The 22257-nt window shown below is 43.7% G+C and overlaps 1 protein-coding gene across 49 annotated transcripts in view; it reads left to right on the forward strand.

The window, feature by feature from the left end:
* Window positions 1-442: 442 nt before the first annotated feature.
* The window catches only part of ABI2 (abl interactor 2), an 81953-nt gene continuing 60138 nt past the window's right edge, over window positions 443-22257 (forward strand). For 27 of the 49 annotated variants that reach the window (XM_040984523.1, XM_040984495.1, XM_040984503.1 and 24 more), the window contains exon 1: window positions 456-698. In XM_040984523.1, coding sequence (XP_040840457.1) covers window positions 582-698 — 117 coding nt within the window. In that variant the 5' untranslated portion in view covers window positions 456-581. Of the gene's footprint in view, window positions 699-22257 lie in introns of all 49 variants that reach the window. The other 22 variants (XM_040984485.1, XM_040984497.1, XM_040984496.1 and 19 more) reach the window with 5 other exon arrangements.

Raw genomic sequence — 22257 nt, forward strand, 5'->3', positions numbered from 1 at the left:
GGGCGTGATCTTTGGCCGAGCGTGGCATCTCCATCAGCCTCCAGGCAGCCCGCACGAGCCTCCGGGGCCTCCAGGGGGTTCGGGTCCGGGGAGGAGCCCAGGGCGCCGGCGGGAAGGCGGCGGGGGGCGGCTCGGGAGGCGCGCTCCCGCCCGGCTAACAAAGGCCGCCGAGCGGGACTCGCCGGGTGCCCAGCGTGTCCGGGGCCCAAGGGTTAACCGCGCCCGACGCCCGCGCGCATCCCGGCCCCCGCCCGCGCCGTCGCTAGGAGACGCCGGAAGTGGGGGCGGGGCCGGGGGCGCGGGCGTCGGGGCCGGGGGCGCGCGTGCGCGTGCGCGTGCCCGGCCGGCCGTCGCCGCGGTGACCGGCCTCGCAGCCCGCGCCCCGCCCCCGGCCCCGCCGCCCCCCGGCCCCGGCGCGCGCGCGCTGGGGGTGTTGCTGGCTCCTCCCGAGTTCCCGCCGCGGTCGCCGCCGCTCCTCCTCTCCACCCTCCACCCCCCACAGTCTTGGGTTTCCCTGGCGTTGCTGCCGCCGCTACCTCTGCGGGCTGCATGAAGAGGAGGAGGAGGAGGAGGATGTGAAGATGGCGGAGCTGCAGATGCTGCTGGAAGAGGAAATCCCGGGGGGCCGCCGGGCCCTCTTCGACAGTTACACGAATCTGGAGCGAGTGGCTGATTACTGCGAGAACAACTACATCCAGGTGCGACGCATTCGCCGGCTGGGGCGCGTCGGGTCCCGGGGCTGGCGAGCGGCGCTCGGGCGACTCCCGGCGCTCGGGACCGCGCGCCTCAGGGGGCTCACCGGGCCGAGGCCGCGGGCGCGGTGGGGACCCTGCCCGGCCGGGGAACGGGGCCCGGGCTGGGGCTCGGCTTGGGGCTGCTCCTGGGGGAGGCTGCAGGAAACGGCATTCGTAGAACCTTCCTAAAAGCCGCGAGGCGGTCCCCGGTGCGGTGCGAGGGGCGGTCGTGTCCCACCTCCTCGCCTCTCCTGCCGGCGGCCGCCCCCGCACGCCTTGCCATTCAGGGTCCGGGATGGCGGAGGCGGCGAAGGGTGGCATTTCTGAGCGAACGGAATCCTGCCTCTTCCTATGGGGGGATGGATGGCTTTTCTTCAACCCCCCCCCACTCCTTTCCGACCCCCAAATTCCGGGAGATTCAGCTATGTAACTGCCAAGTGAAGAGCTTCAAAACCCCCTTAAGTACACACATCCGTATATATTTTTATGTATTTTTATTATTCTGAACGGCTGGGATTTAACAGCAGTTGCCTCTAGTTGGAAGTTAATGCCGTTTTCTCCCCGTGGAGAATGGGCTTCCTTCCATTAACATGACTTAACTCGTCTTCTTGAGTCCCGTTAGAATAGGTAATTTTCCTTTGGGGAAACAGCTGTGGGTTTTTTAGAGCGAATTAGGAAAATGAGCCTCATGGTTGGATCTCCCCCTCCACCCCCCGCGATGGTTGCTTTGGCACAGGCACACATAGTGGCAGCGGTGTGCGTGCGTGCGTGTGCGTGTGCGGTGGGCCGCGCGCGGGGGGTGAGGGATCCTGGGGAGATGAGATTCAGCTGCCCTCGGATGCAGTGAGACGTTGTGTGGGTTGAAACAGTCCCGGTTTAAAAATTGCTTGCAAGGGTAGCCGGCTAAAACCACACTTGACAAATGCAGCATCTTTTCCTTATCCGAATTACAGGCTCCGCCTCCGTTTTTCCCCTTTCTTTGCCCATTTTAATTCTCTGGGGAAAAGGTGGAAAAGGAAGCAGTCTGTTAAGCTGTTTCCTTATGGTGTTTTTTTTTTCCCTCTCCTCGCTTCCACTGCACCTCTGCGGGCATCCGCACATGGCTTCTACTGGAAGGCGTTCTTAAGTGTCAGTGAAAATTGTAAAGAAAATTAGATAGTAACTGGTTGGCTCATAAATTTTGTTAGGACCTCATGGCTAACCAGGTATGCTGTTGTGAGGTTTTTCTTGATTATCCTGAAGGGAACATTTGTGTTGGACAAAGAACTAGGTGGGATCCAAGTCTTTCCCTTTAGAGAGGCAGGTGGAAGTCTTGGCTAGAAGGAAGAGAATGTCTTGGGTTGAAGATTAAAGAAAAAGTACAGATGTCAGTGTTGGCTAGATGCCTCGCTGGGACTGAGTTGGGTAGGAGAGATTGCAAGGTTCAGTTGGCGAGGACTTTTTTTTTAGTGTTTTGCTAGATGTGTTTGAATGTGTCGCGTGGCCCGGAACTGTGTATGTAGGGTTTATGATAGATGCCTCTAGTCTCCAGTTTCATGGTCTAGTAAGTAGGAGAGGCTGATCCGCAAGCAAATGCAAATCATGGACAGGTGAGCCCGTCTATCCAGATTGAGACTGTTCTGAGAAAAAGGTGGGTCTCTGTTGCACATGTGTGGATGTTTCTCGTGGTTATTTGTTAAGCAGTAAAACAGCTCTTACGGGTCACATGGCTCAGCTATGTAAACGGTGCCGAGATGATCCAGGGTACCCTGGAGGAGGTGATGTGCACGTGCAAGTACTAGGCCACTTGATGTGAGATACTTGAACTCCTCTTTGGATTCTGGTGTCTATGAAGGTTCTGGAACCTGTCTCTGGAGGTTAAGGAGCTACAGCTGTGATTAGTTTGTAGCCGCTTGCATGTAGGTTAGGCAAAACCTAGATGCTTGAAGCTGCAGCACAGTGCAGTATACGCTGGGCAAGAGTGGGAGGTCAGAGAAACTGAGGATGGAAAGTGATTGGATGGCAGCTGCTGTCAGTAAGCAGTGCACTTACCTGCCTTTGGAAGGTGATTTGTAGTGTTGTTTGAAGGTATGGCTCCCCTGAGCAGTTAGGTAGAAGTGGGCCCATTGGAAGACTGCTGGTGGCAGGAGTTGTCTTGTGCGTGCCTGTTTCCTCCAGGTGAAAAGAGGCATGGCTGTTGCTACCAGTGGGCTTTAGGAATGGGTGCAGTGTTTACTGTGGCAGAATTTTGAAATGTAAAGTATGCATATGGATTTAACAAATGGAATTGAATTGCAGGATGTCCTGTTTTTTCAAATTAGTGTCTGAAGTAGAATTTTTTTCCGCTTGACTTCTCAGATTATCATCTATTTTAGGATGTGGTGGACCTATCATTGGTGCACCCTCTCGGGATGATAGAGCTCACATGACTGGTTTGTGGTGAAGTTGGTGAGTTGATCGTAGTGATAGTGGATTTGTGCTGATCCAGCTGTACGTTTGGCTGCCTGTCTTTGTCCGCAGAGAACTGACCGGCAGAGGTTTTTTGCTTTTATGCTGCCTGTGACCGTGTAATAGAGGAAAGTTAATTGGCAGGATCAGCTATCAGATAGTCAATTTAGCTTCACTAAAGCCATCAGTCACTAGCATGAGCTGTCTAACTCAGGGCTTATTTCATTTGGTTGGAAATGTAGTTTTTGCTTATAAAGCAGGGAAAAGATGTGCTGATCACGTGTAATAGGTAATAACTGTTTTTGCTCAGTGTTCTTGGAAACTAATTTTATGCCTAGGAATATAAAAAATTAAGGCAAGGAAGAATAAATGTGGACTATATTTAGTGTGAAAATTGATCAGAGAAAGGGAAATGAGAATGGTTGTATTCTGTTGAAATCATTTTTCTTAGGTACTTTGTAGAAATGCCACTGACAGTAGCACTGATTTATTTTAAGGACTTATTTTTAATTGAAAGAGAGAGGAGAGACAGAGATCTACTATCTTCTGTCTGCTGGTTCGCTCCCCAAATTGCAGCAGTGGCCAGAGGAGGGACAGTCCAAAGCCAGGATCCTGGATTGACCTCTGGGCCCAGAACTTGGACCATCTTCTGCTGTTTTCCCAGGCCCGTTGCAGGGAAGTGCAGCAGCTGGGACTCAAACCGGCACCATTGTGGGATGCTGGCACTTGAAGGTGGAGAATTAGTCTGTAAGAGGCTGCCACGGTGCTGCCCCCTGGACAGTTTTATTTTTTTATTTAAAAGATAGATTTACTATGTATTTTTTTTTCCTAATCAGAAAGGCACATTTATATAGAGAAGGAAAGAAAATTTCCATCCTCTGGTTCGCTTTCCAAATGGCCACAGTGGCTGGAACTGAGCTGATCTGAAGCCAGGAGCTTCTTCCAGGTCTTCTACCTGGATGCAGGGTCTGAAGACTTTGGGCCATCCTCTCCTGCCTTCCCAAGCCGTAAGCAGCGAGCTGGATCAGAAGTGGATCAGTTGGGCTTGAATCCATATGGGGTGCTGACATTGTGTGGGGTGGCTTTACCTGCAGGGCCACAACTTTCGTCCCTAGACAATTTTAGTATTTGAAAATAAAGCAGTAAGTCCAACTCCCCCATCCTCAAAATGTAATAATAATAAAAAATGTGTTTTGCTGATATTTCTAAAATAGGTTTTATTTCTTGCCTGTAATAACAGCTTAGTGAATGGTGAAGACTTTTTTTTTGGAGGCATGTAACACCTGTGTGCTAGTCTCTTAGGAAATGTTCAGGAATTAAATAAATTCTTTTTGGTTAACTTGGAATCCACACATTTCTGAAGGAACATAGTTTCATTTAGTCTCTTGGTTAACTTAAAATTTACAAATAGAAGGATTTTTTAAAGATTTATTTTTATTGCAAAGTCAGATTTACAGAGGGAAGGAGAGACAGAGAGGAAGATCTTCCATCTGCTGGTTCACTCCTCAAGTGGCCGCAAAGGCCAGAGCTGAACTGATTTGAAGCCAGGAGCCGGGAGCTTCTTCTGGGTCTCCTATGCAGGTGCAGGGTCCCAAGACTTTGGGCTGTTCTTCACTGCTTTCCCAGGCCACAGGCAGGGAACTGGATGGGAAGTGGAATAGCCAGGATACAAACTGGCACATGAAAGGCAAGGATTTAGCCACTAGGCTATCACAGGTTCCATGAGACAGCCCTTTTCAACCTAGTTGCAAGTCTGGTTCTTTTAGCTCCGTACCGACCCCCTTACACATTGAGAATCATATGCTGGGTGCCTTCCCCTCACCAGTCCCTCTGGCTTGATTAATTTGCTAGAAAAGTTTATAGAACTCTGGGCAACACATACTTAGATACATTGGATTGGCCTACCAGTTAAAGCATCTGTGTGCTCTGTCAGATTACCTGGGGTTGACTTCTGACTCCAGCTTCCTGACAGTGCAGACCTTGGAAAGAAATAGTAATGATTCATATGATGCTTCCTGCTGTCCCCATCAGAAAATTGGGATTGAGTCCTTAGTCCTGGTTTTGGTCCAGCCCTGGCCTTTATGGGCATTAGTGAGTGAACCAGCCTTCAATGGGATCTGCCTCTGTCTGCCTGCTTCTCTATGGAATAAAGGAAAAATAAAAAATGGAAATAAGCAACCAATAGGTCTGGAAGGATCCTTCCACGGTATGCTATCCTCTCAGGATGTGGATGTGTTTCTAGAAGACTCTGTTTTCAGCTGCCCCAAAATCCTTTGGGTTACTTCCTTATCAGATTTATGGAGATTTCATTGCATAGGCATGACTGAAACATAGGCAGTATGTTGAGATGGGGTTGGGTGAGAGAATATGATTCAGTGTTTAGAAACTGGGGAAAACGCTGAAAACCTGCTTGCCTTGTAGGCATCAGATAGATGTCCTCCTGAAATGGGAGTCTTTTTAAAAATATATGAAACCTTTAGTTACAGGGGGAGATGAGTAGAGATAAGATCTTCCATCTACTGCATCACTCCCCAAGTTGGCTACGACAGCTGGGACTGGGTCAGGCTGAAGCCAGAGCCTGAAACTGCATCCAGGTCTCATGTTGGTGTCAGGGGCCCAAGTAGCCGGGCCACGTTCTGCTGCTTTCCCATGCACATTAGCAGGAAGCTGGAACAGAAGTGGAGCAGCTGGGACTAGAACCATTGCTCAGATGGGATACTGGTGTCCCAGTTAGCAGCTTCACTTACTGTGCCACAGTGCCCGTCTGAAATGCTGGTTTTTTGTTAGCTGTTTAAACAAAGTTGAATCAAAGAACTTAAGATTAGCGTTTCTGTGACATTCTAGAGGAGAGAAATTCCAGTTTTCTTGGGCTCCCTTGGGAGGAAAAGGAGCAGATGAAAGGAGGGAATAAGGTTAAAAAGAGCACTTGCTTTCGGAGCTTTAAGTGTTCTAACATTTTTCTGTTTCTACGGGAAATAATAGAGGTAATAATGAGCCAGGAATCGTAGATGAAAACGAAGATATGTGTGTTATTGTAATGATTAGTAATTAAAAAAAACAATTTATTTAATTGAAAGGCAGTGTTGCAGAGGAAGAGATGGAGAGAGCTTGCATCCACTGGTTCATTCCCCAGATAACTGCAACAACAGGCTGCCCTGAAGCCAGGAGCGTCATCTGGGTCTTCTGTGTGGGTGTAGGGACTCAATACTTGAGGCATCCTCTGCTGTTTCTCAGACACATTAGCGGGGAGCTTGATCAAAAGTGGAGCATTTAATCTTTTGTGTATAGTGTAAGGTAGGGCTCAAATTCATTCTTTTGAGACTTTTAACAAATGGAGGTAAGAGGGTTTTTTTGTATACCTTAGGGCTGAGCCAGGCTGAAGCCAGGAGTTTCATGCTGGTCTCTCGTGTGGGTGCAGGGACCCAAGTACTTGGACCAATTCCACTGCTTTTCTCAGGCCACTGATAGGGAACAACTGAGACACAAACCAGTGCACGTGTAAGATGCTGGTGTCACAGGTATGTACCTTGTATGCTGTGACACTAGCCTGAGATTAAATTTTTTGGTGAAAATATAATTTGAAATCCATGTATGCCGGAACTATTCATTTGAGAAGCAGAGAGAATTGCTTCTTGGCTTTTCAGCTAAGATCAAGCGAGAAGCAGAGAGAGGAGAAAAGTACTCAGTACTGGTAGCTGCTCTCAAGGTCCAGATTCCTGTGGTGCTTGGGGGGTGGGTAAGGCTGCACCTGGGAACCGGACACTGAGTCCAGCTCTCCTTCAGGGGTGACAGGAACCCGACGATTGGGGCCTCTCCTGCTGCCTCTTGGAGTCTACATCAGTGGGAATCTGGAGTTGGGGCTGGTGGGGATTGAACCAAGGCACATCATTTTGGGATAGGCTTAACTGCTAACCCATGCCTCAGCCCGCAAGTTAGTTTGTTTCCAAAATTTGTCAAACAAATTGATAAGAATTATATACTGCTGTAGTTCTGTTGATTTTGAGATTTTAAAAATTTACCTTATGGGTGAAGTTGACCATCTTTTCCTTGGATTGTTATGTATAATCCATGATGTTATATTTTTAAAAAGTATAGTATTAAACACACTAGTTTTGTATCCTGAAGACTTCCTGGACTATTCTGTTTTTTTTTGTGTGTGTGTGTGAGTGCTTGGGGGGTTTTATTTTTAGATTTATTTATTTTTATTGGAAAATCAGATATACAGAGAGGAGAGACAGAAAGATCTTCCATCTGCTGGTTCACTCCGCAAGTGGCTGTAATGGCTGGAGCTGAACCAATCCAAAGCCAGGAACCAGGGGATTCTTTTGGGTCTCCCATGCAGGTGCAGGGCCCAAGGCTTTGGGCCGTCCTTGACTCTTTTTTGCAGGCCACGAGCAGGGAGCTGGGTAGAAAGTGGGGCTGCCAGGACAGGAACCAGTGCCTATATGGCATGTGCGAGGAGAGGACTTTAGCCACTAGGCTACCACGCCGGGCTTAGGGGATTTTTACATGTAGGATCTTGGTATATGTAAGTAATGATAGTTTTACTTCTTTGTTTGCAATTTGTGTGTCCTGATTTTCTTGATTTCCCTGAGTAGGTGAGCATATGGTCAATAGAATCATTGAATGAACTTCCTTGTCTAGTGTCTGATCTTGGGTTTGTTTGTTGTTACTTATGATGTTGTTTGTGTGTTCATAAAGTCCCTTCATCATGTTGCACTCATTTCCTTCTCTTAGTTTGTTGATTCGCTTGTCGTGAGAAGCTGCGTTTTTCCGGATGCTTTATCTGCATTTGTAGAAGTCTTCTGTTTTCTTTCTCCCTTTACCTTTAAAATACAGCTTAGTGCAGGGGTTCGTCTTCCTGAACGGTCCCTGCAGTCCCGGCACACCGTCCCTTTCGTGCACTGCTACAATTGATTCACTGTCATTTCATTGAAGATTTTTCCATCTATTATTTACAGGGAATAGTAATATTTATCTCTAGCTTTGTTGTTGTTGTGTTAGTGTTGGCACAGAATGAGTCAAGCTTTTCGTTTTTTCAGCATTGTTGAGGTGTTTATGTAGAATTGGTATTTCTGCCTTGCAGAATTCACTGTGACTGTTGCGTCCAGAATATTCTTTTGTGAACTGATTTTTATTTTCAAATTTCTTTAACAGACATAGGCTTGTTCAAATGATCTGCTCATTTTTTTGAATAACTTTTAAAATAGGATTTATTTGTTTGTTTGAATGGCACAGCTTCACAGAGAGAGGGAGAAAGGAGATCTCCCCTTCACTGATTTGCTTCCCAGATGGCTGCAGTGGCTGGGGCTGCGCCAGGCCAGGAACCTGGAGCTTACTCTACTTCCTGTGTGGGTGCAGGGTTCTCAAGCACTGAGTCGCCTGCTGCTTTTCCAGGCTCATTAGCAGGTGGCTGGAGCAGAAGTGGAACTGCCATATTTTGGTGCCCATGAGAATTGCTAGTGTTGCTTGCAGTAGTGCAACCTGTGATGCCACACCACTGGCTCACCCAACAGAGTTCCTTTTTTTTTTTTTTTTTTTTTTATTGGAAAGGAGGAATGACAGGAGGGAAATCAGAGGGAGAAGAAAAAGCTTTTCCTCCTTTGGATCTGATGGCCGCAATAGCCAGCTCCAGACTGGGCCACAGCCGGGAGCCAGGAACCTTACCCCAGTCTTCGTATGTGTGGCAGGGACTCAAGTACTTGGGGTGTCATTTGTGCCTTCCCAGGCACGTTAGCAGGGAGCTTATGGGGAGCAGCTAGACCTCTGTATCACATCTCAGAATTCTATCTTTTTCTTTATGAGAGAGCTTTGTTAGTTTGGGTATCAAAGAATTTGTCTTAAATTATTTCATGTACTTGCATAAATTTTCCCTTAGTTCCTATATTTTATCATTTTAATCTTTAGTTTATTACCTATCTAATTATATATTTTTAAAAGATTATCTTTATTTGAAAGATACATTTTTGTAGAGGGAGAAACCAAGAAAGAGAGAGAGAGAGAGAGAAGTCTTCCATCTGCTGATTCGCTTTCCTAAATGGCCACAAATGCCAGAGTTGAGCTGATCTGAAGCTGGGAGCCAGGAGCTTTTTCCAGGCCTCATACATGGGTGCAGGGATTCAAGACTTCGGACCGTCTTTTTTCTCGAGCCATACACAGGGCATTGCTTCGTGTAGAGCAACTGGGACACAAACTGGTCCCATATGGGATGCTGATGCTTGCAGGCAGAGGATTAGCTTACTCTGTCACCACACTGGCCCTTAGTTCTATTTATTTGATTAATCAGAAAAGCACAGAGAAAAGGCCCACGAAAGAGCACTTGTGCTCCCTGGCTCATGTGGAGACTAAGGCTGGGGCAGACTAAAGCCAGCAGCCAGGTCCCACTTGTGTAGGGGGAACCCCAAACCACTAAGCCGTCCTGTTGTGCCCCAGGGCACCCAACAGTGAAATCTGGAATCTAGAGGAAAGGGTGGGTGTGAACTCAGGCACTCTGAGATGCTATATGGGCGCCTAGCCACTAGGCAGGACACTGCTTTCCCAGTATTTATTCTTGATATAGTTTATTTGTGCATTTCCTCAAATAATTAACTTTTGAAAAGTGGCTTATTGGGAAATGTTTCCAAATACTTGATCATTTTCTTTTTTTTTTAAGATTTATTTATTTTTAATACAAAGATATACAAAGAGGAGGAGAGACAGAGAGGTAGATCTTCCGTCCGATGATTCACTCCCCAAGTGACAGCAACAGCCAGTGCTGAGCCGACCTGAAGCCAGGAGCCAGGAACCTCCTCCAGGTCTCCGACACGCGGGTGCAGGGTCCCAAGGCTTTGGGCTGTCCTTGACTGCTTTCCCAGGCCACAAGCAGGGAGCTGGATAGGAAGTGGAGCCACCGGGATTAGAACCAGCGCCCATATGGGATCCCGATGCCCTCAAGGCAAGGACTTTAGGCGCTAGGCCACCGCGCCGGACCTCAAATACTTGATCATTTTCCATAGATTTTCCTATTATGGAATTCTAATTTTTGTGTGTATTTAGAAAGCACACATTTTGTTGGTTTTAAAGATCTCCCATGTAGGGCCCAGTGTGGTAGCCTAGCGGCTAAAATCCTCTCCTCGCACTTCCTGGGATCCCATATGGGTACCTGTTCTAATCCCGGAGGCTCCACTTCCCATCCAGCTCCAGGCTCCTGGCTTTGGATTGGCTCAGCTCTGGCCATTGCAGCCGCTTGGGGAATAAATCATTGGATGAAGATCTTCCTCTCTGTCTCTCCTCCTCTCTGTATATCTGACTTTGCAATACAAAGTAAAGTAAATCTTTTAAAAAAAGAAAAGAATTCTGATCTGCAGTTTTATTCCCCAGATGGCTGCAATAGCCAGGTGAGGTTGAAGGCGAGAGCTGGGAGTTTTCTGTAGTATAGGTTTGTTACACTGAATATTTTTGGTAGGAGGTAATATAGAAGGCAGAGTGCTAAAATGTAAAAACAGAATAAAAACCTCAGAGCAGACAAACCCAGAGTCTGTCATGAGGCATGGTGATAAAAACGGACAATATTCCGAACCCATTTTCAGCTGGACAGTTCCTTATGACTACTTTATAAATGACTGATACATGACGATGAAGGAATTTTAAAGAATCATCAATGTAAACATTGCCCATCCGTTTGTGTGGATTGAATTGCATCCTTGGTCTTAAAGCTGGTTGCATTTACTGAGGAAGGAGTACCCTTCACAAAGCTGTGTTTGTACCAAATTAGTTGGAATAGCCATTTTGAGTGATTCCATATTAATGAGAAAAACTGGCAAAGAATTATTGCTTCCTTTTGACCCTTCATGCATCCTCAGAAGATACAGCTAAAAATAATTTTTGTTTTTGTTTTAGAGGAAGTAGTTCTGATGGATTCTGCTCTTTTCAGTTTGGAAAGAAAGTTCTGTAATTGAGCAGCATGATAATACATTGCTAGTTCATTTGTATGCTGAGCCCTGAATGACATGGTTTCTGTGACCCTGATTATGGTGGTGGTAGCTCATTTCCATAGTTTCAGCAGAAGATAGACTTTTCAATTAGAACAAGTAGAGTGGAGTAACAGATAATGTGACATTCAGAATGGCCTATTGTTGGTTATTTTTCATCTCAGCATGCAAAGTGAGTATTAAAATATTCTTAATTTTTAGAGGAATATATGGAGAAGCACAAATGATAAAAATTATCTGGGGTCCAGTGTTGCAGTGGGGTAAGCAGCTGTTTGATATGTCTGCACCCCGGATAAGTGCTGGTTTGGCCCTGGCTGCTCTCTGTGTCTGATCTAGATTTCTGCTAAAGCACATAGGAGGCAAGAGATAGTGACTCACGTTGTCATTGGGTTGCTGCCCCTCATATCAGAGTCCTGGACTTGGCTCCTAGCTCTTGCTTCAACCTAGTCCAGTCCTGGCTGTGGCAGGCAGCAAGTGAGTAGAGTAGAAGAATCTTTCTTCGTGTTCTCTTCTCTCACTCTAATTTATAAATAAATCTTAAAAACTTGAAATCTCACATTGATTGATTTATTGCCTGCATAAACCACAACTGGGACAGGGCCAGGCTGAAGACAGGAACTTGGAGCTCAATAGGCATCTTGCATGTTGGGCAGGGACCTACGTACTTGTGGAATGATAGAAAGCTAGAATCAGGAGCAGGCCATTGTGAAAAGGGATGTGGGTGGCCCGCACAGCGTTTCAGCTGCATGCCCAGTGCCCAGCTCTGTGTCTCCATATTTTTGTTTAATGTGTAATTTTTTATACATTTTCAAGGGGTACAGTGTAATACTTCACAATTTGGATACAGCATAAGCCCATCAAATCAGACATTTCCATCCTCTGATCTTTTCCCTGTGTTTGGTGCCTACCTGCTCTTATTTTTTTCATTTTGTTTATAATACATTCTTGTGACTGCAGGTAACCCCTTGTACAGTGGAACAATAAAACCAAATTCTTCTGCCTTACTGGGTTTTGGTACCAGTTATCCAACTGTTTCTTCCCTCCACCCTTCCTATCCTGTATTGCCACTATACCCTTAGAATGACTATTTTTTAACTTCTGAATATGTGGATGAACATATATTTGTCTTTTTGTGTCTAACTTATCTGACTTATCACAGTGCTTTTCAATTTCATCTATTTAGCTTCAAGGTCAGGATTTCATTATTATGGCTGAGTAGTATTGCATTGCAGCTGGTATTTTCTTATGTTAATGGACACCTAAGTTGATTCCGTATCTTAGTGGCTATGATAGTTCTGCAATAATTATGGGAGTATAAGTATTTCTGATATGCTGATCTCAGTTCCTTGGATAGAAATATTGAAGTGTGGTAGCTGTGTCAAAAGGTAGATTTATTTTTCACTTTCCTAAGGAACTTCCATAGTTTTCTTTACAGTGGCTATACTGTATGGATTCCCACCATATATGTATTAGGGTTCCTTATAAAATTACTACCACTTGATTTTTTTTTTCTTTTTGGTAGCAACTGAGTTTTACCATATTTTAGACAGTGTGTTGTACTATGTTTTAAATATTTTTCTGCTGAGTTTTTATTTTGTATTTTAAATAGGTTTGTATTCTTTCATAGAAGAATGAAAACTACTTATGTGGGTTTTAAAAAAAATGCTTGTTTTCATCTACATGAAAGAGAGAAATTACCTATTTTATTGGTTCATTACTCAAAGGCTGATAACATGCAGACTGAGCAAGGCCAGACCCAGGAACCTGAAATAGCATCCATGCATCCCATGTGAGTGGCAGGGACCCAAACGTTGGAGCCATCGTCTGCTGCTGTCCAGGGTGTGCTAGCAGAGCGCTGGATTGGAAGCAGAGGACTTGGGATTCAGACTGGTACTCTGGTACAAGTGGGCTTTGCAAGCTGTTCAAGCAGCTGTGCCACAATGCCTGCCCTTGTGTCTGCGTGTGTTTGTTTTATTTTTATTGGAAAGTCATATTTACAGAGAGGAGAGACAGAAAGATCTTCCATGCACTGGTTCACTCATCCCAGGTGACCACAATAACTGATCCAAAGCTGGGAGCCAGAAGCCTCTTCTGGGTCTCCCATTCAGTTGCAGGGTCTCAAGGCTTTGGGCCATCCTTGACTGGTTTTCCAGGGAGTTAGAAGGGAAGTGGAACAGCTGGGACACAAACCAGCATTTATATGGGATCCTGGTAGATGCAAGGTGAGGATTTAGCCACTGTGCCATCACTCTGGGGATATACAGTTTTTAATACTAAATATTTTATAGGGCAGTTGTGCCAGTCTTCCCTTTATTGTCAGATGTTCAGAAGGTTTTTGTTTGTGTAATAGTGTTGAATGAAACTTTTTCTGTTTTCTATTTGAATTTGTTCTTTCAGAAAATGCCTGCTCTTTTTCCTTCGCCCATTCCTTCACAGAGTTGTTTGTTTTGTTGTCGTTGAGGTTCTGAAGCTCTCTGTATCTTGAATGTTAGTCCCCATCTGTTGTGTAGTGTGCAAAAATTTTCTCCCATTCTTTTGGTTGCCTCTTCACTTTGTTGATTATCTTCTTTGCTATACAAAAAGTTTGATGTAGTCCCATTTGTTTATTTTGGCTTTGACTGCCTGTGCTTTTGGTGACTTTTCTAAGAAGTCTTTAACAATGCCTGTATCTTGTAGTGTGCTTCCTATGTTTTGCTCTAATATTTGCTGGTTTCTGGGTACACATTGAGGTCCTTGGTCTGTTTAGAGCTGTTATTTGTATAAGGTGAAAGGTAGTGGTCTTGTTTTTTCTGCAAGCTGATACCCGTTGTCCCAATAGCACCTGTTGAAGAGACCTTTTTCCCTGGGTTATTTTCAGTTCTGTTGTCAAAGATCAGTAGTTGGCTATACATGTGTGGGCTCACTTTTGTTTCATTGATCTTCTCTGTTCTTGTACCAGTACAGTTGTTTTAATGACCACTGCTCTGTAGTATGTTTTGAGGTCTTTAGTTGTGATTCCTCCAGCTTGATTTTATTCTGGATAGCTTTGGTTGTTTGTGGTCTCTCTTGCATCTACTATTTCTGAGAAGAATGTTGTTGGGATTTTGATTGGGATTGCCCTGAATCTGCATACTACTTTGTTAGTATAGACTTTTTTTTTTTAAAGACTTATTTATTTTTATTGGAAATTCAGAATTACAGAGAGAAGGAGAGACAGAGAGCAAGATCTCCCATCCCCTGGTTTACTCCCCAAGTGGTTGCAATGGCTGTAGCTGAGCCGATCCGAAGCCAGAAGCCTCTAGCCTCCTCTGAGACTCCGACACGGTGCAGTGTCTCAAGGCTTTAAGCTGTCCTTGACTGCTTTCCCAGGCCACAACAAGGGGGTTGGATGGGAAATGGAGTATGCAGGACATGAACCCGCTCCCAAATGGGATCTGGGACGTGCCAGCCTTTAGCCATTAGGGTACTGTGCTGGGCCCAGTATACACTTTTTGGTGGTGTTGATTCTACTGATGCAGGAATGTGGTAAATTTTTCCATCTTTTGAAAGTTTATTGTTTTTCTCCCCATTGTGATTGTGTACACTGGCTCTGTATTTAAGGGTAGGTATAATGGAAATGTAGTAGAAACAGATACATTCAGATGTGGAGACAGAGAACAGTATGTCTCTGTGCGTATAGAACAAGGATGAACTCCCAGTTAAATGGTTATAGATGACCTGACAGTAAGATACTGGACTCTGACATTGTCCATGCTTGCATTGTTGGAAGACACTCTAGTGGCAGCATGGTGGACTGTTCATGAAAGACACCCATCATAAAAGTAGAGGAGAAATCAGTGGGGAGGGGAGGGACTTAGAGAAGGGAAGGAAAATCCCAGTGTCTATTAAACTGTGTCTCAAAACAAAGAAATGAGGTCCCATATTCACATCAGAAATGCAAAAATAAAGATAAAATATTTAGCATTGCATTTAAAAAATTCCGTCTTTTAATGTCTTACTCAGTTCCTTAATGTTTTGTAATTTTCATCATAGATGTCTTCCACGTCATTGGTTAATGTTTAATGCATAGTATTTAAGGTGGTTCTCTGCTATTTTGAAAGGGACTGTTCTCACAAGGTTTTTTTTCAGCCATGGAATTGTTTGTATATACTAGGGCCATTGATTTGTTCATTGATTTTTGTATACTACCACCTTGCCAAACTCCAGTAGTCTTTTGATTCTTCTATATGTAGAATCATGTCATCTGTGAACAAGGATAATTTGAATTTTTCACCTCCAATTTGAATTCCTTTAAGTTTTTCTTCTTGCATGATAGCTCTAGCAAGGGCTTCTAATACTATGTTGGATAGCAGTGGTAAAAATGGGTAGACTTATCCAGATCTTAGTTGGAAAGCTTCCTGTCTTTCCCATTCAGTATGATACTGGTGCTGGGTTTTTTTGTGTATTACTTATCTTTTTTTTTTTTTTTAAGATTTATTTAGTTTTATTACAAAGTCAGATAGACAAAGAGCAGGAGAGACAGAGAGGAAGATCTTTCATCCGATAATTCACTCCCCAAGTGAGCACAATGGCTGGTGCTGTGCCAATCCAGAGCCAGGATCCAGGAACTTCTTCCGGGTCTCCGACACGCGGGTGCAGGGTCCCAAAGCCTTGGGCCGTCCTCGACTGCTTTCCCAGGCCACAAGCAGGGAGCTGGATGGGAAGTGGAGCTGCTGGGATTAGAACCAGTAGCGCGTTCAAGGCAAGGACCTTAGGTGCTAGACTATGCTGCTGGGCCAGTATTGCTTATGTTGTTTACGGTTTTTAGCATGATGTGTTGTTGGATTTTATCAGATGCCTCTTATCTGGAGAAGACCATATGGTTTTTATACTTCGTTCTGTTCTGTGGTATATCACATTTATTGACTTGCATGTGTTAAATCATTCCTGCATGCCACCTGAAATACCAGGGAGAAATACCACCTGACCTGGTTGTATGCTCTGCCTGATGTATTGTTGGATTCTGTTGACTGGTATTTTGTTGAGGATTTTTGCTTTTGTGTTCATCAGGGATATTGGTCTGTAGTTTTGTCATTTGTGTCTAGTTGGCTTTGGCAGAGAGGTGATATTGGTTTCATAGAGTTTGGAAGCATTGCCTCCCTTTCTGTTGTTTTGAATAGCTTGTGGGAGGGTGGAATAAGTTCTTCTTGAAACATTTGGCAAAATTCAACATGAAGCCATCTGGTCCAGGACTTTTCTTTGTTGGAAACAACCAATTACTGATTCAATCTCTGTTCTAGTTATAGGTCCATTGAAATTTTTAATTACCTCGTGATTTATTTTGGTAAACTATATGTCTTCAGAAATCTATCCATTTTTTTCTAGGTCTGATTTGTTGGCATGTAGTTGTTTATAATATTTCCTAAAAATTCTGTGCATGTCGAAGATATCTGTTATTATGTTTGCTTTTTCATCTCTGATACTTTGGATTTGGATCTTTCTCTCTCTCTCTTAATTGATTTGTCTAATGGTGTAGGTATTTTTTGTCGATTTTTCTCAAAGAACCCGTTCTTTGATTCATTGATCATATGTATTTTTCCTTTGGTTTCTATTTGGTTTATTTCTTCCCTTATTTTGATTATTTCTTTTAATCTTGGGATTGTTTTACTGTTGTTTTTCTAGTTCCTTTAGCTGTACATTTAGCTCATTTATCTGGTGCCTTTCTAGTTTCTTGGTATAAACACTGATTGCAATGAACCTTCCTCTTAACACTGCTTTCACTGTATTCCTCAAGTTTTGATGTGTTGTGTTGATGCCTTCTCTTGTTTTTAAATGAACTTTTGTTTCCTCTTTGATTTCTTCTATAACTCATTGTTTTTTCAATGGCATGTTCAGTTTCCAAGCATTTGTGCATCTTTTAGGGTATTTCTACTTGGCTTGTTTCCAGTTTCACTCCATTATGATCTGAGAAGATGCACAGAATAATTTGATTTTTAAAATTTGCTAATGTTTGTTTTGTGATCAATCCTTTAGAAAGTTCCATGTACCAAAGAAAATAAGGTGGATTCTGTATCCATAGAATGAAAGGTTGCGTAGATAGATTCAGTCCATTTGTTCTGTTGTCTGGGTTAGCTCTGTTTGCTTGATGAGTTTCTGTCTTGTTGATCTGTCCATTAAGTCCCCCCTCTATTGTTGTATTGGAATCTATGTCTCCCTTTAAATCCATCAATACTTATTTCTTGTAGCTAGGTGCCTTGGCATTTGGTGCATATGCATTTATCATTGTAATTTCTTCTTGCTGAATGGATCCCTTAATCATGTGGTATCCTTCTTCATCTCTTTTAATGCTTTTCACTTTGAAGTCTGTAGTATCTGATGTTAGAATGGCATTACTAACTTGTTTTTACTTTGCATTAGTCTGGAATATCTTTTTCCATCCTTTCATTTTCAGTTTCTACATGCCTTTATTTGTGAGATGTGTTTCCTGTATGCAACAAATAGATGAGTCCTGTTTTTTGATCCAGTCCACTAACATGTATCTTTGTATTAATGTTTAAGTCATCTGCATGACGGTTAATATTGACAGGTAGTGATTTGGTCTTTGGGTTTCTCATTGTTTGATTTAGGTTTCTTTTGTGGTTTTATTGTAAGGTTGTTCTCCACGTTTGCTTTTGGATTTGGTTAGGTGTTCTTTGTAGCATATCATTGAGCAACATTGGTAGGGCAGACATGATAGATGCAAAGTCTTTGTTTTTGTTTGATTTGGAAGTATTTAATTTTATTTTCAAATATAAAGGAAAGCTCTCTGATGGGTGTTACTCTGGGTTGACAGTTTTTCCCTGTAGAATCTGGAATATGTTACTCCATTTTCTTCTGGCCTGTTGGTTTTCTTCAGAGAGGTCAGCTGTGAGTCTGAGTGGAATGCCTCTAAGTTAATTGATGTTTCTCATTTGCATATTTAAGTATATTTTCTTTGTGTTCAACTGCAGAGAGATTGTTCGTGATGTGCTGTGGCAAGGATCTCTTCTGGTCGAGTATTCTGGATTCTCTGCCTTTCCTGTATTTGTTTCTCCTTCCTTTCTCCATGTTGAGGGAGTTATTTATTATGTCATTGAATACCTCTTTTAATGCAGCTTCTCTTTCTGTGTCTTCAGGATCTCCCATAACCCCTAAGTTTTATCTTTTGATTACCATTTAATTTTCATGTGGTTTCCTTTATTGCCACTCAGTGCCTCTTCTCGCTCTGTTTCAGCATTTTCATATGTGATGTTTTTCAGTTCTGAAATGTTTTCCTCTGCCTCACTCACTTTATTATTGAGACTTTCCATTGAATTTTTAATTTGCTCCATTTAACTCTTCATTTTTATTTGATTCTGTTTCACTGCTGCTGTTTCCTGTGTAATGCAATCCTTGAACTCCTGCATCTGCTTCTGGGTGTTTTGAAGGAGCTTCATATACTTTTTTTTTTTTTTTAATTCTTAATCCAGCAGCTCCTCAATATCTTCATCAGCTAATTCTGAGATTGTTTAGGAGGCATTACTAATCTGTTTAATGTTTCTTGTGCTGTCTCTTTTGCCCTTGACCATTGCAATGCAGATGAACAGATTCTTTTCAGGGCCAATTTTTAAGCTGTGTGGTTCACAGGTCTAGATTGTACTGATCCTTGTAAGTACTGGTTTCAGCTTGTGTCACCTCCTCCAGCTAGTTTCAGATCCAGGCTACATGCTGCACTCCTGTGGCTTCTGCAGCCAGAACACCTGGGTGGTATCATTCCACCCCCTATTGATTCTGTGCTGTGACCCATCATTGTCTGCTCAGCCTTTGTCCTGCTCATGGTTCCAGCAGTATCTAGGATTAGAGACACCAGCTGAGTCCTTACACTGGATCACAGTGTTGTCAGTGGTGCTTGTCCCTGATGGCAGAACGTGGAATTTTTTCTTCTTCGTGCCAAACCTTCTAGCAGCTTGATCTGGGGGCAGCCTGTACCTTTTTCTTTTCTCTTTTTTTGGGTGGGTGGACCCTGTGGGATGCTTCGTTGGAATTACTTTCCTGTTGGGACAAGTAAAACAGAAGTGTGTTTTCCCTGAGCTTAGGGCGTGTGCTGATTACCATTGACATGCCCCCACCTTACCCTGGGGCTTTGCCACAGTACTCAAAATGGCTCCCAGTGTGGCCCTGTTTGGGAGGCTGGGTTGTGAACTTCACCCTGCTCCCACACCCATCCACAAGGGCTCCGCTGCTTTGTTTTGACTCCATATCACCAGGACTGGCAGTTCATGGTTTGATTCAATTGTGTTTCCAGCGACCTCCCATTCCCAGCTTTCTGCTGGTGGAGTTCCGATGCTGCTGCGCTGTCTCTGCTGCTTTCCTGCCTCCACGGGTCCCCAGGTGTCACCTCCGCCATCAGCTGTCCACTCCCCTACCCAGAATCACTGCCTGTCTGCTTCTCCACTGTTCTCTGTCCATTTTAACGTGTCCTCATCCTGTTCCGCCATCTTGTTTCCCCTGATGTAGTCAGTTCTCTCACCCTGCCCCAGGTTGAAAGTCTGAGCAATCGACACCATTGATGTTTTTCTTAACCTGCTCCTTTTCTCTTCCTGCCAATCATATTTCTCTTGTTTTACCTATACTTCCTTATTTTGATTGCTTGATTTTCACTAGAAATCTATGTGAATCTTCTCAAGAATGTCTTTTGAGAGCAGATACATGCTTTTGAATGTCCAAGCTCTGAGTACAGTGTTGCATGTATAGTTTTCCTTCATCCTGGCATCTCCTGCCTTTTTATTTTATAGATAAGATGAAGACCAGATTTTTGCTTTTCTTATTAATGAAAATAATTGTAAAGCTGATTTTTAAAAAAGGATTTGTTTATTTTTTGAAAGGTAGAGTTTGAGAAAGAGATTTTCCATCTGTTGGTTTCCTCTTCAAATGGCCAGCATTGGCCTGGTTAAAGGAGGAGCCTGAGCCCTATCTGGGTCTCCCATGTGAGACAGAGTGAGAAAGTCAGAGTGGCAGAGAGAAAAAGAGATCTTCAGGCCACTGATTCCCTCTCCAGCTCCCCCACAACAGCTAGGGTTGGGCCAGGCCAGAGTCGGGAGCCAGGAACTCCAGCTGCATCTTCCGTGTGAGTGGCAGATACCTAAACATTTTGGGCATCTTCTGTTGCTTTGTGAGGTGAATTAAAGGAGTAGATTGAAAATAGATTAGTTGGGCCTTGAACTAGCATATATTTGGGATGCCAGCTTTACAGGTAGTGTATTAACCCGCTATGCAACAATATCAGTCCTAAGCTGTCTGATTTTTGTGGAAGAAATGAATATCATAGAGGAATTCTTTCTGGTATATTGGATGAAGTCATATTCTGTAAGACTGAGATCAGGTAGAAATACTTCAGGCTGCAAGATTTCTGACATTTTTGTTTTAATGTTTCCAGAGCTGTATTTTTTTTTTTCATATTGCTTTCTTATTCAGATAAAAGCTGCCATAGTATTTCTTAGACTTTATTATTTGGAATCCTTAGTTTTTTCTTTTTTTAGATTTATTCATTTTTATTACAAAGTCAGATATACAGAGAGGAGAGACAGAGAGGAAGATCTTCTATCCGATGGTTCACTCCCCAGGTGAGCGCAGTGGCCGGTACTGTACTGATCTGAAGCTGGGAACCAGGAACCTCTTCTGAGTCTCCCATGTGGGTGCAGGGTCCCAAGGCCTTGGGCCGTCCTTGACTGCTTTCCCAGGCCACAAGCAGGGAGCTGGAAGGGAAGTGGTGCCGCCAGGATTAGGACCAGCAACCAAATGGGATCCCGGTGCATTCAAGGCGAGGACTTTAGCCGCTAGGCCACGCCGCCGGGCCCAGAATCCTTAGTTTTAATTGCAAAGGATAATTTATATTAACTTATTTTTAAAAAAATTCTCATTCAAGCATAAAATTAGATGAACTACTTAAGATTAAATGTCATACAACAATTGTAAATTTAAATAGTATAACTGAAATCAATACCATTTAACTCAGTAATGTCACAGATGCTGTGTTTCCAAAGTTTAAGTATATGTTGCAGTATTTTAAAAGATTAATTCATTTTTATTTGAAAGGCAGATTTATGAGAAAGTGGAGTTCCTGGCTCCTGGCTTTGGCCTGGCCAGTTCCTAGCTGTTGAGGGAGGTAGGGGAGTAAACCAGTGGATTGAAGATCTTCCCTTTGCTGTCACTCTGCCTCTCTCCCTCTCGCTCTGTCATTCAAATAAAGAAACTTAAAAAAATTTTAAAGATTTATTTGCTTTTTTATTGGAAAATCATACATACAGAGGAAAAGAGACAGAAAGATCTTCCATCTGCTGATTCACACCCAAGTGGCTGCAACGGCTGGAGCTGCACGTATCTAGAACCAGGAGCCTGGAGCCTCCTCTGGGTCTCCCACATGGGTGCAGGGTCCCAAGGCTTTGGGCTGCCCTCGACTGCTTTCCCAGGCTGGAACTAGGGTTGCCGTTGGAACATGATTTAGTACCCATATGGGATCCTGGCACATGCAAGGACTATAGCTACTAGACCATGGCGCCAAGCCCATTTTTAAAATTTTTATGCTAATTTGGGGAATCTGTTAGTTTTTTAAGTACAGAGCTTCAGAAATGTTCATGCAAGAAGTATATTATGAGGAAACTAGGTTTTAACAATTTTTTTGCACTCAAATTAATTTGTCTTGATTAGATTTTTCATAGCCCTTTAAAGTAATCTTAGCTCTAAAAGTAATTACTGTAGAAATAGAAAATATATAAAGAAAATTACTTGGCTCCATACAGTATCCTGTGGTTAAAGTCCTGGTCTTGTATGCACCAGGATCAAATATGGGTGCCAGTCTGTGTCCTGGCTGCCCCACTTCCCATCCAGCTCCCTGCTTGTGGCCTGGGAAAGCAGTAGAGGGCAGCCCAAAGCCTTGGGACCCTGCACCGCATGGGAGACCCAAGTGATGTTCCTGCTCCTGGCTTCAGATCTGCTCTGGCCATTGTGGCTACTTGGGGAGTAAACCAGCAGATGGAAGATCTTTGTCTCTCTTCCTCTATGTAAATCTGACTTTTCAATAAAAGAAAAAAAAACTTTATATAAAGAAGTAGATTACTGGTTCTTAAAGATTATGAATCTTGGGCCCGGCGCGGTGGCGCAAGTGGTTAAGT

The sequence above is a fragment of the Ochotona curzoniae genome, unplaced genomic scaffold (assembly GCF_017591425.1).
Source record: "Ochotona curzoniae isolate NIBS_2020 unplaced genomic scaffold, NIBS_Ocur_1.0 contig_4148, whole genome shotgun sequence".
NCBI lineage: Eukaryota > Metazoa > Chordata > Mammalia > Lagomorpha > Ochotonidae > Ochotona > Ochotona curzoniae.